An 18,922-nucleotide genomic window follows, 5' to 3' on the forward strand; every position below is an offset into this window, starting at 1 on the left:
CCATTCCATCCTGGTGTTAGAGAACATAAAGACAGAGATGGTGTTGGAAATGGCTGGTCACCCATTCCATCCTGGTGTTAGAGAACATAAAAACAGAGATGGTGTTGGAATGGCTGGTCACCCATTCCATCCTGCTGTTAGAGAACATAAAGACAGAGATGTAATGGCTGGTCTCCCATTCCATCCTGCTGTTAGAGAACATAAAGACAGAGATGTAATAGCTGGTCTCCCTTTCCATCCTGCTGTTAGAGAACATAAAGACAGAGATGTAATAGCTGGTCTCCCTTTCCATCCTGCTGTTAGAGAACATAAAGACAGTGTTGTAATGGCTGGTCTCCCATTCCATCCTGGTGTTAGAGAACATAAAGACAGAGATGGTGTTGGAATGGCTGGTCACCCATTCCATCCTGGTGTTAGAGAACATAAAGACAGAGATGGTGTTGGAATGGCTGGTCACCCATTCCATCCTGGTGTTAGAGAACATAAAGACAGAGATGGTGTTGGAATGGCTGGTCACCCATTCCATCCTGGTGTTAGAGAACATAAAGACAGAGATGTAATGGCTGGTCACCCATTCCATCCTGGTGTTAGAGAACATAAAGACAGAGATGGTGTTGGAAATGGCTGGTCTCCCATTCCCCTACTGGGATAACGTGTGTTAATGAGTGTGTTGGTGTCTAATGTACTATTCACACCTTTTTAGAGGGAGAATGACTGACCTCAGCACACACACACACACACGCTAGAGCTGGGACGATAAACTTAAATTATAGACATTTGTGTTTGAAAGTTTGAAGTGAAATAAGTGTGTTTTTAATATTGGCCGATTGATGGCTACAACCATTAAACTAAACTCAGCAAAAAAAGAAATGTACTCTCACTGTCAACTGCGTTTATTTTCAGCAAACTTAACATGTGTAAATATTTGTATGAACATAACAAGATTCAACAACTGAGACATAAACTGAACAAGTTCCACAGACATGTGACTGACAGAAATTGAATAATGTGTCCCTGAACAAAGGGGCGGGTCAAAATCTAAAGTAACAGTCAGTATCTGGTGTGGCCACCAGCTGCATTAAGTACTGCAGTGCATCTCCTTATGGACTGCACCAGATTTGCCAGTTCTTGCTGTGAGATGTTACCCCACTCTTCCACCAAGGAACCGGCAAGTTACCAGACATTTCTGGAGGGGAATGGCCCTAGCCCTCATCCTCTGATCCAACAGGTCCCAGACATGCTCAACGGGATTGAGATCTGGGCTCTTCACTGGCCATGGCAGAACACTGACATTCCTGTCTTGCAGGAAACACACACAGAATGAGCAGTATGGCTGGTGGCATTGTCATGCTGAAGGGTCATGTCAGGATGAGCCTGCAGGAAGGGTACCACATGAGGGAGGAGGATGTCTTCCCTGTAACACAGCGTTGAAATTGCCCGCAATGACAACAAACTCAGTCCGATGATGCTGTGACACACCGCCCCAGACCATGACGGACTCTCCACCTCCAAATCGATCCCGCTCCAGAGTACAAGCCTCGGTGTAATGCTCATTCATTAGACGATAAACGCGAATCTGGCCATCACCTCTGGAGAGACAAAACCGCAACTCGTCAGTGAAGAGCACTTTTTGCCAGTCCTGTCTGGTCCAGCGACGGTGGGTTTGTGCCCATAGGCAACATTGTTGCCGGTGATGTCTGGTGAGGACCTGCCTTACAACAGGCCTACAAGCCCTCAGTCCAGCCTCAGCCTAATGTGGACAGTCTGAGCACTGTTGGAGGGATTGTGCGTTCCTGGTGTAACTCGTGCAGTTGCAGTAGCCATCCTGTACCTGTCCCACAGGTGTGATGTTCGGATGTACCGATCCTGTGCAGGTGTTGTTACACGTGGTCTGCCACTGCGAGGACGATCAGTTGTCCGTCCTGTCTCCCTATAGCACTGTCTCAGTCATCTCACAGTATGGGCATTGCAATTTATTGCCCTGGCTACATCTGTAGTCCTCATGCCTCCTTGCAGCATGCCTAAGGTACGTTCACGCAGATGAGCAGGGACCCTGGGCATCTTTCTTTTGGTGATTTTCAGAGTCAGTAGAAAGGCCTCTTTAATGTCCTAAGTTTTCAGAATTGCCTAACGTCTGTAAACTGTTAGTGTCTTAACGACCGTTCCACAGGTGCATGTTCAGTAATGGTTCATTGAACAAGCATGGGAAACAATGTTTCAAACCTTTACAATGAAGATCTGTGATTTTTTTTTTTACGACTTATCCTTGAAAGACAGAGTTTAGTAGTAGTAGTTTAAAGGAGAATAATAAAAAACTGTGGTGCACATTAATGTTATAAACTGTGGTGGTTTAAACGGTGGTGCACATTAATGTTATAAACTGTGGTGGTTTAAACGGTGGTGCACATTAATGTTATAAACTGTGGTGCCAATTAATGTTATAAACTGTGGTGCACATTAGTGGTTTAAACATCTTTCTATTTATTGTTATGTCAATTCATGAAATGTATTGCTATATGGATAATTGTCCTTATTTCCCAGCTCCAACACACACACACACACTAATGTGATCTAAAGGGAACGGTGACATAGTACAACCTTGCTGAATAAGCCAGGCAGACTGTAGTCTATAGTTGACTCACTGCTCTCTGTGTCCAGATGGATTTCCCGGTCTGACATTTAGACAGGTCTCTTTCCCATTTGTTTCTGATCAAGTCAAGCTGTTGACTTTTCCCTAAGTAGTTTTTAATGTAGTTTGTCTAACTCTCTCTCCCCACTCCTTCTAGATCCTCAAGCTGGGTCCAATAGCAGAGTTCCTGATGAAAGCTCTGGACCCTCCCACAGAGGAGGCTGTCACTCTGGCCATCACACACCTGATGGACCTCAATGCTCTGGACCGCTCAGAGGCTCTGACCCCGTTAGGCTTCCACCTGGCCAGGCTGCCTGTAGAGCCTCACATCGGGAAGCTGATCCTGTTTGGAGCTCTGCTGGGCTGTCTGGACCCTGTCCTCACTATCGCCGCGTCTCTCAGCTTCAAGGACCCCTTCTTCATACCAATGGTAATCATACGCACGATCGCAGGCACACACACTCACACACATTTTAGGTACTCAAATCTCTCTCTCTGTCTCTCGCTCTCTCTGTCTCTCGCTCTCTCTGTCTCTCGCTCTCTCTGTCTCTCTCTCTCTCTGTCTCTCTCTCTGTCTCTCTCTCTATCTGTCTCTCTCTCTATCTGTCTCTCTCTCTGTCTCTCTCTCTCTCTGTCTCTCTCTCTCTCTGTCTCTGTCTGTCTCTCTCTCTCTCTCTCTCAGGGTAAGGAGAAGATTGCAGACTTTAGGAGAAGAACTCTGTCCAGAGACTCAAAGAGTGACCACCTCACAATCATCTATGCCTTCACAGTAAGATCCTCTTTTCCCTCCTACATCATTAGAGGTCTCTCTCATCTCCTCAATGGAATAATATCAATGGTTCATTCTGTTTAAAGGGTTGCTAACTTGACTGTGTGTTAATCTGTCAGGGCTGGGAGGAAGCTAAGCGACGCGGCTACAAGTTTGAACGAGAGTTCTGCTGGGACAACTTCCTGTCAGCCAATACACTCCAGGTGATTCTTATGGTCCACCAATCAGATATCACGCTCAAACCACCATTGGGATGCAGCCTTGGCTTCATATTGAGATTAGTATTTAACCTGTCTGTGTGTGTCTCTGTCTGTCTGTAGATGCTGCACAACATGAAGGGTCAGTTTGCTGAGCACCTGCTGGGCGCTGGCTTCATCAGCACCAAGAACCACAAAGACCCTGACTCTAACATCAACTCAGGTGAACTGACTGGATGTATTTTTCTACAATTTGCTAGTCTCTCTCACTCCTCTCTCTCTTTCCATGTCTTACTCTCCATCTCTCACACTTTTCTCTCAATCCTCTCTCTCGCTCCTCTCTCTCTTTCCATGTCTCACTCTCTCTCTATCTCTGTGTCTCTCTCCCTCAGAGAATGAGAAGCTGATCAAGGCAGTGATAGTGGCAGGTCTCTACCCCAAAGTGGCCATGATCAAACCCAGCGGCAGCAAGAAGAGACCGTGAGTCAGCCTGGACCTACAGTAGCATATATATATATATATCTATATATACAGGTGAAGTCGGAAGTTTACATACACTTAGGTTGGAGTCATTAAAACTTGTTTTTCAACCACTCCAAAAATGTCTTGTTAACAAACTATAGTTTTGGCCAGTCGGTTAGGACATCTACTTTGTGCATGACACAAGTAATTTTTCCAACAATTGTTTACAGATTATTTCACTTATAAATCACTGTATCACAATTCCAGTGGGTCAGAAGTTTACATACACTAAGTTGACTGTGCCTTTAAACAGCTTGGAAAATTCCAGAAAATTATGTCATGGCTTTAGAAGCTTCTGATAGGCTAATTGACATAATTTGAGTCAATTGCAGGTGTACCTGTGGATGTATTTCAAGGCCTACCTTCAAACTCAGTGCCTCTTTGATTGACATCATGGGGAAATCAAAAGAAATCAGCCAAGGCCTCAGAAAAAAAAATTGTAGACCTCCACAAGTCTGGTTCATCCTTGGGAGCAATTTCCAAATGCCTGAAGGTACCACGTTCATCTGTACAAACAATAGTACACAAGTATAAACACCATGGGACCACGCAGCCGTCATACCGCTCAGGAAGGAGACGCGATCTGTCTCCTAGAGATGAATGTACTTTGGTGCGAAAAGTGCAAATCAATCCCAGAACAACAGCAAAGGACATTGTGAAGATGCTAGAGGAAACAGGTACAAAAGTATCTATATCCACAGTAAAACGAGTCCTATAACGACATAACCTGAAAGGCCACTCAGCAAGGAAGAAGCCACTGCTCCAAAACCACCATAAAAATGACAGACTACAGTTTGCAACTGCACATGGGGCAAAGATCATACTTTTTGGAGAAATGTCCTCTGGTCTGATGAAACTCTTTGGCCATAATGACCATCATTATGTTTGGAGGAAAAAGGGGGAGGCTTGCAAGCCAAAGAACACCATCCCAACCGTGAAGGACAGGGGTGGCAGCATCATGTTGTGGGGGTGCTTTGCTGCAGGAGGGACTGGTGCACTTCACAAAATAGATTGCATCATGAGGAAAGGAAAATTGTGGATATATTGAAGCAACATCTCAAGACATCAGTCAGGAAGTTAAAGCTTGGTCAATGACCCCAAGCATACTTCCAAAGTTGTGGCTAAATGGCTTAAGGACAACAAAGTAAAGATATTGGAGTGGCCATCACAAAGCCCTGACCTCAATCCTACTGAAAAAGCGTGTGCAAGCAAAGAGGCCTACAAACCTGGCTCAGTTACACCAGCTCTGTCAGGAGGAATGGGTCAAAATTCACCCAACTTATTGTGGGAAGCTTGTGGAAGGCTACCCGAAACGTTTGACCGAAGTTAAACAATTTAAAGGCAATGCTACCAAATACTAATTGAGTGTATGTAAACTTCTGACCCACTGGGAATGTGATGAAATAAATTAAAGCTGAAATAAATCATTCTCTCTACTATTATTCTGACATTTCACATTCTTCAAATGAAGTGGTGATCATAGCTGACCTACGACAGGGAATTCTTATTAGGATTAAATGTCAGGAATTGTGAAAAACTGAGTTTAAATGTATTTGGCTAAGGTGTATGTAAACTTCCGACTTCAACTGTGTGTGTGTGTGTGTGTGTGTGTGTGTGTGTGTATATCTCAATAATATCTATTAGGACTCACATATAACACCCATTAGCAAATAGGGACAAGTGCTGATAACCCTAACCCTAACCAACATTTTGGTAAAATTATTTGCATTTCGTTCTGTTTTTATCGGTAAGCTCAATACACCCATTGCACAGTTTCTCCAGATATAAATTAGATCCAGCCTGAACTGTGCGATTCAGTAGGGAGTTGTAGTTTCCAACAGGCCAATATTCTACATAGTTTAGCACATAACACATTGTAATTAACTACAATGACCATAATCCGTTGCGCATCTACTTGTCCAGTCTGTGTTTATTTTAAACCTGCTACTATTGAAGAGGAAAGAGCGTGCGATCATGAGGGGATATAGAGAGCAGCTGTTTCTTTGCGAGGTATTTCTACCTGAAAATACATGATCTAAGTGACTGATAGTTGGTATTCAGCAGTCATAAAAGTATGTCTTATTTACATTGAAGAACAACAAAAATAGTGGTTTTGTCAGACAGCACAGACAGCAGCTCTGTAGAGATCAGATGATGACTTGGAATGAAATAATAAAGTAATCAAATAAAACTAATGTAATAAACACAACACTGAAATATTTAATTAAAGTGAATAAATGAATGTTAATACGGCCCAAGGGGCTGTTGTATATTTTTATTTTATTTTTTTATTTTTATTTCACCTTTATTTAACCAGGTAGGCTAGTTGAGAACAAGTTCTCATTTGCAACTGCGACCTGGCCAAGATAAAGCATAGCAGTGTGAACAGACAACACAGAGTTACACATGGAGTAAACAATAAACAAGTCAATAACATGGTAGAAAAAAGGAGAATCTATATACAATGTGTGCAAAAGGCATGAGGTAGGCAATAAATCGAATAATTACAATTTAGCAGATTAACACTGGAGTGATAAATCATCAGATAATCATGTGCAAGAAGAGATATTGGTACTGGTGTGCAAAAGAGCAGAAAAGTAAATAAATAAAAGCAGTATGGGGAGTGAGGTAGGTAAATTGGGTGGGTAGTTTACAGATGGACTATGTACAGCTGCAGCGATCGGTTAGCTGCTCGGATAGCAGATTTTTAAAGTTGTTGAGGGAGATAAAAGTCTCCAACTTCAGAGATTTTTGCAATTCGTTCCAGTCGCAGGCAGCAGAGAACTGGAAGGAAAGGCGTCCAAATGAGGTTTTAGCTTTAGGGATGATCAGTGAGATACACCTGCTGGAGCGCGTGCTGCGGGTGGGTGTAGCCATCGTGACCAGTGAACTGAGATAAGGCGGCACTTTACCTAGCATAGCCTTGTAGATGACCTGGAGCCAGTGGGTCTGACGACGAACATGTAGCGAGGGCCAGCCGACTAGGGCATACAGGTCGCAGTGGTGGGTCGTATAAGGTGCTTTAGTAACAAAACGAATGGCACTGTGATAAACTGCATCCAGTTTGCTGAGTAGAGTATTGGAAGCTATTTTGTAGATGACATCGCCGAAGTCGAGGATCGGTAGGATAGTCAGTTTTACTAGGGTAAGTTTGGCGGCGTGAGTGAAGGAGGCTTTGTTGCGGAATAGAAAGCCGATTCTTGATTTGATTTTGGATTGGAGATGTTTGATATGAGTCTGGAAGGAGAGTTTGCAGTCTAGCCAGACACCTAGGTACTTATAGATGTCCACATATTCTAGGTCGGAACCGTCCAGGGTGGTGATGCTAGTCGGGCGTGCGGGTGCAGGCAGCGAACGGTTGAAAAGCATGCATTTGGTTTTACTAGCGTTTAAGAGCAGTTGGAGGCCACGGAAGGAGTGTTGTATGGCATTGAAGCTCGTTTGGAGGTTAGATAGCACAGTGTCCAAGGAAGGGCCGGAAGTATATAGAATGGTGTCGTCTGCGTAGAGGTGGATCAGGGAATCGCCCGCAGCAAGAGCAACATCATTGATGTATACAGAGAAAAGAGTCGGCCCGAGAATTGAACCCTGTGGTACCCCCATAGAGACTGCCAGAGGACCGGACAACATGCCCTCCGATTTGACACACTGAACTCTGTCTGCAAAGTAGTTGGTGAACCAGGCAAGGCAGTCATTAGAAAAACCGAGGCTACTGAGTCTGCCGATAAGAATATGGTGATTGACAGAGTCGAAAGCCTTGGCCAGGTCGATGAAGACGGCTGCACAGTAATGTCTTTTATCGATGGCGGTTATGATGTCGTTTAGTACCTTGAGCGTGGCTCAAGGTACTAAAGGTACTAATAACCAATATACCACGGCTAAGGGCTGTCCTTATGCACGACGCAACACGGTAAGCATTTAATGTTTGAAAATAAAATAAAAAAATAAAAACGAGGTTATAAAAATAAAATAAAACCAAAACTGAAGCGAAAGCACTAATCGCTCAGCACTAGTACAGACAGACACTGGCAATGACAAGAGGACACCCCAGATTCTGCAGAGGAAGTGAAATTCACTCAGATCTGAAAAGTACTCTTTGTCAACTTCCTATTGATCTATACCTGAGAAGGTCCCCCCCCCCCAGCTCACGATGGATGGCAGACCATAATCCCTAAACCCATTCCAGACAGACAGATGCATCAATAACTCATCATAACACGTAGCAGACAGCTGCAAAATAGACCTACGATCAAGCCTAGAGGCAGTGCACAGATATTGTTTAAAAACAGTATTAAAGATTCAAACTTTGGCCAAATATCAATAGTCATAAAACTTTATGTTGCTATGGACAATACCACACACATTTGTCTGTAAAGGATGTATACACACACACACACACACACACACACACACACACACACACACACACACACACACACACACACACACACACACTAATGCCCCCCTCCCCACCTCTCTCTTCTCCAGGGTGAGGGTGTATACTAAAACTGATGGGAAGGTGTGTATTCACCCCAAGTCAGTGAATGCTGAGGAGACCCAGTTTAACTACACATGGCTCATCTATCACCTCAAGATGAGGACCAGCAGTGTGAGTATACAGTACAGTATACAGTACAGCATACATACAGCATACATACAGCATACATACAGCATACAGTACAGTATACATACAGTACAGCATACAGTACAGCATACAGTACAGCATACATACAGTATACAGCATACATACAGTATGCATACAGTACAGCATACATACAGCATACAGTACAGCATACAGTACAGCATACAGTACAGCATACATACAGCATACAGTACAGCATACAGTACAGCATACATACAGCATACAGTACAGCATACATACAGCATACATACAGCATACTGTGACGGCCCTGCATTTGTCTGAACCGCCTCAGTGCTTCTCCTTCCAACCTACCTGGCACCCCTACGAACAACAACCTCAAGTTAAAACTGTTACATAGAAAATGGCACCCCGGATGGGACCTCTTTCAACATTTTGAGAAATAACCAAAGCAAATCTTTTTGTGCGGATTGTGTGTCATTTAAAACAATGGATTAAACTCAAGCAGATGTGCTCATCCATAGCATACCTGTCAATGGGAATACACAGGGTCATTCTGACCCTCGAGCTGACAATACAAATCATAATGTGAATGGAGATAATGGAGTTGATTTGGGCCAGAGCTCTGGGAATCTGAATGCTCGGTCTGGACCACAGGCCACAGGAAGTCTAACTAGTTACTCACTTATTGACATGGATCTGTGTGGAAGTACTGAGCTAGCCCTTCCTCTGACACCAAACCTTCCTCCATTATTCTGATTTATCTACAGAGGTTGTAGTCTTACAACTTCAAGGTGACATCCTTGATATTCGTCGGACTCAACAACATCTCCAAAATCTCGCATGTCTCACCACTACTTCCTGGACTGACTTTGAGGCCAACTTTTCATATGCATTTCTGTCTGAGGACTACACAGGTTGAGCTGGCAGACAGAGTCAGGAATCGAGTGCAAAGAGAGAGAACGAGTATCCGTGACTGCATACGGTTACCACTCCCTGTGCAGACGGTGGAAACCTGGCATTAAAGAGTAAGAGGTCATTAAGTTGATCTTGAAGAACATCCAACCCTCTACTAGCCAGTCAACTCAGAGAAAGAGTCCCCACTGTCGATGGACTGGTTCGCCTGGGACAGCAGTTGGAGAAGGACAGAGAATACTAACAGCAATATGAACAGAGAAAGAGTCCCCACTGTCGATGGACTGGTTCGCCTGGGACAGCAGTTGGAGAAGGACAGAGAATACTAACAGCAATATGAACAGAGAAAGAGTCCCCACTGTCGATGGACTGGTTCGCCTGGGACAGCAGTTCCAGAAGGACAGAGAATACTAACAGCAATATGAACAGAGAAAGAGTCCCCACTGTCGATGGACTGGTTCGCCTGGGACAGCAGTTCGAGAAGGACAGAGAACGAAACAGACACCCAATCAGTTACCCAAGCCAGACCATCAACAACAGCCAGAGTCTCCAGCCAAGACCCCTCCCATGTTCTGTTGGAGATGTGGCCAAAAGGGACATTCTTCAGCTACATGTCCAAATCAGTATCAAGTAAACCCTTCCAGAAACCACAAATCACAACAGGCCAACAGACATTTACATTTTACATTTAAGTCATTTAGCAGACGCTCTTATCCAGAGCGACTTACAAATTGGTGCATTCACCTTATGACATCCAGTGGAACGGCCACTTACAATAGTGCATCTAAATCTTTTAAGGGGGGAGGGGTGAGAAGGATTACTTTATCCTATCCTAGGTATTCCTTAAAGAGGTGGGGTTTCAGGTGTCTCCGGAAGGTGGTGATTGACTCCGCTGTCCTGGCGTCGTGAGGGAGTTTGTTCCACCATTGGGGGGCCAGAGCAGCGAACAGTTTTGACTGGGCTGAGCGGGAACTGTACTTCCTCAGTGGTAGGGAGGCGAGCAGGCCAGAGGTGGATGAACGCAGTGCCCTTGTTTGGGTGTAGGGCCTGATCAGAGCCTGGAGGTACTGAGGTGCCGTTCCCCTCACAGCTCCGTAGGCAAGCACCATGGTCTTGTAGCGGATGCGAGCTTCAACTGGAAGCCAGTGGAGAGAGCGGAGGAGCGGGGTGACGTGAGAGAACTTGGGAAGGTTGAACACCAGACGGGCTGCGGCGTTCTGGATGAGTTGTAGGGGTTTAATGGCACAGGCAGGGAGCCCAGCCAACAGCGAGTTGCAGTAATCCAGACGGGAGATGACAAGTGCCTGGATTAGGACCTGCGCCGCTTCCTGTGTGAGGCAGGGTCGTACTCTGCGGATGTTGTAGAGCATGAACCTACAGGAACGGGCCACCGCCTTGATGTTAGTTGAGAACGACAGGGTGTTGTCCAGGATCACGCCAAGGTTCTTAGCGCTCTGGGAGGAGGACACAATGGAGTTGTCAACCGTGATGGCGAGATCATGGAACGGGCAGTCCTTCCCCGGGAGGAAGAGCAGCTCCGTCTTGCCGAGGTTCAGCTTGAGGTGGTGATCCGTCATCCACACTGATATGTCTGCCAGACATGCAGAGATGCGATTCGCCACCTGGTCATCAGAAGGGGGAAAGGAGAAGATTAGTTGTGTGTCGTCTGCATAGCAATGATAGGAGAGACCATGTGAGGTTATGACAGAGCCAAGTGACTTGGTGTATAGCGAGAATAGGAGAGGGCCTAGAACAGAGCCCTGGGGGACACCAGTGGTGAGAGCACGTGGTGAGGAGACAGCTTCTCGCCACGCCACCTGGTAGGAGCGACCTGTCAGGTAGGACGCAATCCAAGCGTGGGCCGCGCCGGAGATGCCCAACTCGGAGAGGGTGGAGAGGAGGATCTGATGGTTCACAGTATCGAAGGCAGCCGATAGGTCTAGAAGGATGAGAGCAGAGGAGAGAGAGTTAGCTTTAGCAGTGCGGAGCGCCTCCGTGATACAGAGAAGAGCAGTCTCAGTTGAATGACTAGTCTTGAAACCTGACTGATTTGGATCAAGAAGGTCATTCTGAGAGAGATAGCGGGAGAGCTGGCCAAGGACGGCACGTTCAAGAGTTTTGGAGAGAAAAGAAAGAAGGGATACTGGTCTGTAGTTGTTGACATCGGAGGGATCGAGTGTAGGTTTTTTCAGAAGGGGTGCAACTCTCGCTCTCTTGAAGACGGAAGGGACTTAGCCAGCGGTCAAGGATGAGTTGATGAGCGAGGTGAGGTAAGGGAGAAGGTCTCCGGAAATGGTCTGGAGAAGAGAGGAGGGGATAGGGTCAAGCGGGCAGGTTGTTGGGCGGCCGGCCGTCACAAGACGCGAGATTTCATCTGGAGAGAGAGGGGAGAGAGAGGTCAGAGCACAGGGTAGGGCAGTGTGAGCAGAACCAGCGGTGTCGTTTGACTTAGCAAACGAGGATCGGATGTCGTCGACCTTCTTTTCAAAATGGTTGACGAAGTCATCTGCAGAGAGGGAGGAGGGGGGGGGAGGGGGAGGAGGATTCAGGAGGGAGGAGAAGGTGGCAAAGAGCTTCCTGGGGTTAGAGGCAGATGCTTGGAATTTAGAGTGGTAGAAAGTGGCTTTAGCAGCAGAGACAGAAGAGGAAAATGTAGAGAGGAGGGAGTGAAAGGATGCCAGGTCCGCAGGGAGGCGAGTTTTCCTCCATTTCCGCTCGGCTGCCCGGAGCCCTGCGAAAGAAGTTGACCACGGCTTATCACCCACAGACCAACCTCACTGAGAGAGTTAATCAAACCTTGAAGACAATGGTTGCTTCATATGTAGGGACCCAGCACAAACACTGGGACAAGCACCACGAGTTTCGATTTGCCCTGAATTCTGCTGTGCAAAAGTCCACTGGAGTCACCCCTGCAGAGCTGAACCTGAGTCGTCCCCCTCCGAGGACCCTTGGATATGGTGCTACAGCCCCAGCAGGTTACTCCAGACTCTGCATGCTATGACCAGGTAGTCCATCTCCACGACTTGAGAGCTCTTGTCTCAAAGAACATGATCCAGGCCCGACTCAAGCAGAAGAGAAATTATGATAAAAAGAGACGAGACATGCAGTTCCAGGTTAGTGATCGGGTGTGGCTTCGCTCTCATCCTTACTCAAAAGCTGAACAATTCTTCTTGGCCAAGCTCGCTCCTAAATGGCAAGGACCATATAGGATTGTGGAGCAGATGAACTACCGAGTGGTGAAAGAAGACACAGGTGAAGATATGCGCGTTGTCCATGTCTCACGCCTTAAGGCCTGTTACCCCTCGGCTGAGGAATTGGAGGAGATTGAACGCCACAAGGTCCCGGATATCTTTGAAGAGGAAAGTGATGAGAAGACTTCTCTGATTCCTAGACCCAGAAGTCTCACGCCTTAAGGCCTGTTACCCCTCAACTGAGGAGCGTGAGCGCCACAAAGTCATGAATATTTTTGTAGAGGAAAGCGATAAAGACTTTTCTCGGTTTCCCAGACCAAGATGTGCCTTCCAGGGCAATGGTTGGCTTTTTCCAGGAGAGGGGGTTTGTCTGAACCGTCTCAATGCTTCTCTTTCCAATAGGACGTTTCCCCTTTAATGCCCTATTAAATAGCTAGCATCAGCTGCTCAAAAGTGGCGTTGTCATGGTGGTGCGAATGAGGATGTGTTCAACCCTCAGTTCCGAAGCTTCTTCACTCCGTTTGTTTTGTTGTATTTAAAAGTGTGCTTTGTAGCCTTGTCTCAAGTTTAACCAGGATCGGATCCACTCATTTCTTCCTTTGGACTACACATCTCATTTGGTCTCCGTTGTTTTGTCGTGACCTTTCTCCACTGGAGATCTGTTGGCTGATTGGATTGTCTGACTGACTACAACTTTTTTTGCATACGGTATTTCATTTGTTTGAGTGTGATTTATACCGTGTTGATTTGTGGTCAGTTGTAGTTGAAGACAACTAAGATTTGATACTGTTTATGGTTGTATGTTAAAAGGGTTTTTGATATTTTGATTGTATGATTGAGACTGGGTTTACGCTACACTTTTATGGACGGACAAACATTGCGTGATTAAGGTCACTTGAGTTCACTGAACTTCTTTACCGGGCTGGACTCTTTTAGGCCCGAGGCACGGGACTTTTCTGGAGGAACCAGAGCTCATTGTTTGTTATATTATTGTGTGTGTTTGTGATCATTTATATTGGTAATACAACCCATGCAAAATAAGTTGTTTTGAAGTTATTTCCAATGTTTTAAGGGTTTATGAAAAGTGAATTTCCAGACTGACTTTTACATGAGTCCTTTGTGTTGGTGTGGACTTGGCGGACCAGAAGGGACTCATTCCCTCCCAAACCAAAAGGAGAAATCAATATTTTCTCTGGTAGGCACAACCTACCTGGCACCCCAACAAACAATAACCACAAGACAAAACTGTTACAATACATACAGCATACATACACAGTACAGCATGCATACACAGTACAGCATGCATACACAGTACAGCATACATACACAGTACAGCATACATACATAGTACAGCATACATACATAGTACAGCATACATACACAGTACAGCATACATACACAGTACAGCATGCATACATAGTACAGCATACATACATAGTACAGCATACATACATACAACAATGTTGCACCATTTGCCACAAATGAACCTTACAGAGATGGTTCACTCAAATCACAGTTTGTCAATACTTTTTTTCCTATTGCAAATTAGTATCAATCTTTTGATTCATGCATGTTCCTGATTCATGTAGTAGGATACTCACACCAGAGGGTGAGGGATAGGTAATACATCCTGATTCATGTAGTAGGATACACACACCGGAGGGTGAGAGATAGGTAATACATCCTGATCCATGTAGTAGGATACACACACCAGAGGGTGAGAGATAGGTAATACATCCTGATCCATGTAGTAGGATACACACACCAGAGGGTGAGGGATAGGTAATACATCCTGATCCATGTAGTAGGATACACACACCAGAGGGTGAGGGATAGGTAATACATCCTGATCCATGTAGTAGGATACACACACCAGAGGGTGAGGGATAGGTAATACATCCTGATTCATGTAGTAGGATACACACACCAGAGGGTGAGGGATAGATAATACATCCTGATTCATGTAGTAGGATACACACACCAGAGGGTGAGGGATAGGTAATACATCCTGATTCATGTAGTAGGATACTCACACCAGAGGGTGAGGGATAGGTAATACATCCTGATTCATGTAGTAGGATACACACACCAGAGGGTGAGGGATAGGTAATACATCCTGATTCATGTAGTAGGATACACACACCAGAGGGTGAGGGATAGGTAATACATCCTGATTCATGTAGTAGGATACACACACCAGAGGGTGAGAGATAGGTAATACATCCTGATTCATGTAGTAGGATACACACACCAGAGGGTGAGGGATAGGTAATACATCCTGATTCATGTAGTAGGATACACACACCAGAGGGTGAGGTATAGGTAATACATCCTGATCCATGTAGTAGGATACACACACCAGAGGGTGAGGGATATGGACTTGGATGGATGGTTGTGAGTTCCAGAGTGTTGTTTGTGACCGTTTCACTGAGTGGGTGGGTAAAGGTTAACTCTGGTCCCATTTTTAGACTTGATTAATATTTGATTAAACCAGTGGCTTTCAACTCCCTCCCAAAAGTCCCTGGCACACCCAAGCTCCCAGACAGTACCAGAGAAGAGGAACAGTCACAACAGTCAATGCCAGCCTCTCTGTCCTCTCTCTACCCTGCCGCACTGAATGTTATCTGTTAGAGGAGGGATGGGTTAACTGGCTGTGGAAATGTGTTTTAGGAACTCAGTCAGGATCTCAACTTACTGTTGAGAGTTAGAATAGTAGAATACACAAGGTGCAATTTAGAAATATGGTTGTGCCTCCTGAGTGGCACAAGGCACTGCATCGTAGTGCTAGCTGTGCCACTAGAGATCCCGTTTCGAGTCCAGGCTCTGTCGCAGCCGGCCGCGACCCGGGAGACCCATGGGGCGGCGCACAATTGGCCCAGCGTCATCTGGGTTAAGGGAGTGTTTGGCCGGCAGGAATGTTCTTGTCCCATCTCATGTGGCGGCGGGGCGAAATGCACGCTGACACGGTCGCCAGGTGTACGGTGTTTCCTCCGACACATTGGTGCGGCTGGCTTCCGGGTAAAGCGGGCATTGTGTCAAGAAGCAGTTTGGCTTGGCTGGGTTGTGTTTCGGAGGACGCACGGCTCTCGACCTTGGCCTCTCCCGAGTCCGTATGGGAGGTACTGCGATGAGACAGTAACTACTAATTGGATACCACGAAATTGGGGTAAAAGTAAAATAAATAAAAGGCTATATGGTTGTGCATCAGCAGTTTCTCTTGTTTTGTCAGTCACTCAATAGCCATGTCAGCTAACATGTTTCAGATTAAGTTAGTCTAATGGCCAGCTATCTAAACTTGTAGTAATCATGGTCGACCAAGGGGGGAGCCCTGAGATCCTCAAAAGGTTCTCCAACTGCACTGTGGTGGAAATGTAATATTCATTACATACTATACTGTTTAATTCGACATACTATGCTGTTTAATTAGACATACTATTAATTAGACATACTATTAATTAGACATACTATACTGTTTAATTAGACATACTATACTGTTTAATTAGACATACCATTAATTAGACATATTACACTGTTTAATTAGACATACCATTAATTAGACATACTATACTGTTTAATTAGACATACTATACTGTTTAATTAGACATACCATTAATTAGACATACCATTAATTAGACATACTATACTGTTTAATTAGACATACTATACTGTTTAATTAGACATACTATACTGTTTAATTAGACATACTATACTGTTTTTACTTGGTGCAATTCCTGCCGATTGTAAACACAGGTGGTCACATACTGCTGTCGCATCCAAGCAGCTCATAAATCCGTACGCTCAGATTCATACAAGACAAGCCTGTATCAGCAGAAATACTAACATATAACAATGGATAATTCTATGTGGGAAGTGCAGGGAAGAACAGACAAATGGTGGATGTCAGCTATCTTGGTCTATACCGACGAGCTCTGTTCCCAGGGCCTGTTTCTGCACATAACTGTCACAAAGATAGGATGTCGTTTCTACAAGAGGTGAAAGACAGCTCTGTTCATTAAGCTTTTCAAATCTGACTATTCTTAGTGATGGTTGATTGCTTCATTTTTGCAAATCTTATAATAAAATATGTTGTTTGAAAGAATCTGCAGTCTCTCTTCCTATAGAATTTCTCTGACAGCACCATTGAGAGCTTCTTGATTGGCTGCATCACCGCTTGGTATGGCAACTGCAAGGTGCTACAGAGGGTAGTGAGTACGGCCCAGTACATCACTGGGGCCGAACTCCCTGCCATCCAGGGCCTATATACCAGGCGGTGTCAGAGGAAGGCCCTAAAAATGATCAGACTCCAGCCACCCAAGTCATAGACTGTTCTCTCTGCTACTGCACCGGAGCTTAGTTAGTCTGGGTAGCTATTGGTGAACTATCTGCATTTACCCTCTTTGCACTATTTTGACCCATCACATACACTGCTGTTACTGTTTATCTATTGTGTTGTCTAGTCACTTTACCCCCTACCTATATGTACATATCTACCTCATACCTATATGTACATATCTACCTCAACTATCCCTATCTATATGTACATATCTACCTCAACTATCCCTATCTATATGTACATATCTACCGCAACTACCTCATACCCCTGCACATCGCCTCAGTACTGGTGTATATAGCCAAGTTATTACCTCATACCCCTGAACATTGACTCAGTACTGGTGTATATAGCCAAGTTATTACCTCATACCCCTGAACATTGACTCAGTACTGGTGCCCCGTGTGTATATAGCCAAGTTATTGTTAATCATTGTGGACTTATTCCTTGTTATACATTTTTCTATTTGTTTTCTTTGTCTCTGTATTGTTGGGAAGGGCCCGTCAGTAAGCATTTCACTGTTGGTTTACACCTGTTATTTACCAAGCATGTGACAAATAAAATGATTTCATCTGTCCCCAGATTTTCCTGTATGTATTAATACTGTATCCATGTCTGACCCCAGATCTTCCTGTATGTGTGTGTTAATGCTGTATCCATGTCTGACCCCAGATCTTCCTGTGTGTATTAATGCTGTATCCATGTCTGACCCCAGATCTTCCTGTGTGTATTAATACTGTATCCATGTCTGACCCCAGATCTTCCTGTATGTATTAATGCTGTATCCATGTCTGACCCCAGATCTTCCTGTGTGTATTAATGCTGTATCCATGTCTGACCCCAGATCTTCCTGTATGTGTGTGTTAATGCTGTATCCATGTCTGACCCCAGATCTTCCTGTGTGTATTAATGCTGTATCCATGTCTGACCCCAGATCTTCCTGTATGTGTGTGTTAATACTGTATCCATGTCTGACCCCAGATCGTCCTGTATGTGTGTGTTAATACTGTATCCATGTCTGACCCCAGATCGTCCTGTATGTGTGTGTTAATGCTGTATCCATGTCTGACCCCAGATCTTCCTGTGTGTATTAATGCTGTATCCATGTCTGACCCCAGATCTTCCTGTATGTATTAATGCTGTATCCATGTCTGACCCCAGATCTTCCTGTGTGTATTAATGCTGTATCCATGTCTGACCCCAGATCTTCCTGTATGTGTGTGTTAATGCTGTATCCATGTCTGACCCCAGATCTTCCTGTGTGTATTAATGCTGTATCCATGTCTGACCCCAGATCTTCCTGTATGTGTGTGTTAATACTGTATCCATGTCTGACCCCAGATCGTCCTGTATGTGTGTGTTAATGCTGTATCCATGTCTGACCCCAGATCTTCCTGTGTGTATTAATGCTGTATCCATGTCTGACCCCAGATCTTCCTGTATGTATTAATGCTGTATCCATGTCTGACCCCAGATCTTCCTGTGTGTGTGTGTGTGTTAATACTGTATCCATGTCTGACCCCAGATCTTCCTGTGTGTGTTAATACTGTATCCATGTCTGACCCCAGATCTTCCTGTGTGTGTTAATACTGTATCCATGTCTGACCCCAGATCTTCCTGTGTGTATTAATACTGTATCCATGTCTGACCCCAGATCTTCCTGTATGTATTAATACTGTATCCATGTCTGACCCCAGATCTTCCTGTGTGTATTAATGCTGTATCCATGTCTGACCCCAGATCTTCCTGTATGTGTGTGTTAATGCTGT

The 18,922-nt window shown here is 44.9% G+C and overlaps 1 protein-coding gene across 2 annotated transcripts in view; it reads left to right on the top strand.

Annotated features, from left to right (window-relative positions):
* dhx36 (DEAH (Asp-Glu-Ala-His) box polypeptide 36) overlaps positions 1–18,922 on the top strand; it is a 71,381-nt gene that overhangs the window by 35,955 nt on the left and 16,504 nt on the right. Inside the window, exons 18-23 of one of the 2 annotated variants that reach the window (XM_071358033.1) lie at positions 2,787–3,059; positions 3,312–3,398; positions 3,518–3,601; positions 3,719–3,818; positions 3,988–4,075; positions 8,606–8,726. In XM_071358033.1, the coding sequence (XP_071214134.1) occupies positions 2,787–3,059; positions 3,312–3,398; positions 3,518–3,601; positions 3,719–3,818; positions 3,988–4,075; positions 8,606–8,726 (753 nt within the window). The remainder of the gene's footprint in view (positions 1–2,786; positions 3,060–3,311; positions 3,399–3,517; positions 3,602–3,718; positions 3,819–3,987; positions 4,076–8,605; positions 8,727–18,922) is intronic. The other variant, XM_071358034.1, reaches the window with a different exon arrangement.

This window comes from Salvelinus alpinus, chromosome 21 (genome assembly GCF_045679555.1).
Source record: "Salvelinus alpinus chromosome 21, SLU_Salpinus.1, whole genome shotgun sequence".
NCBI classification, from domain to species: Eukaryota; Metazoa; Chordata; class Actinopteri; order Salmoniformes; family Salmonidae; genus Salvelinus; species Salvelinus alpinus.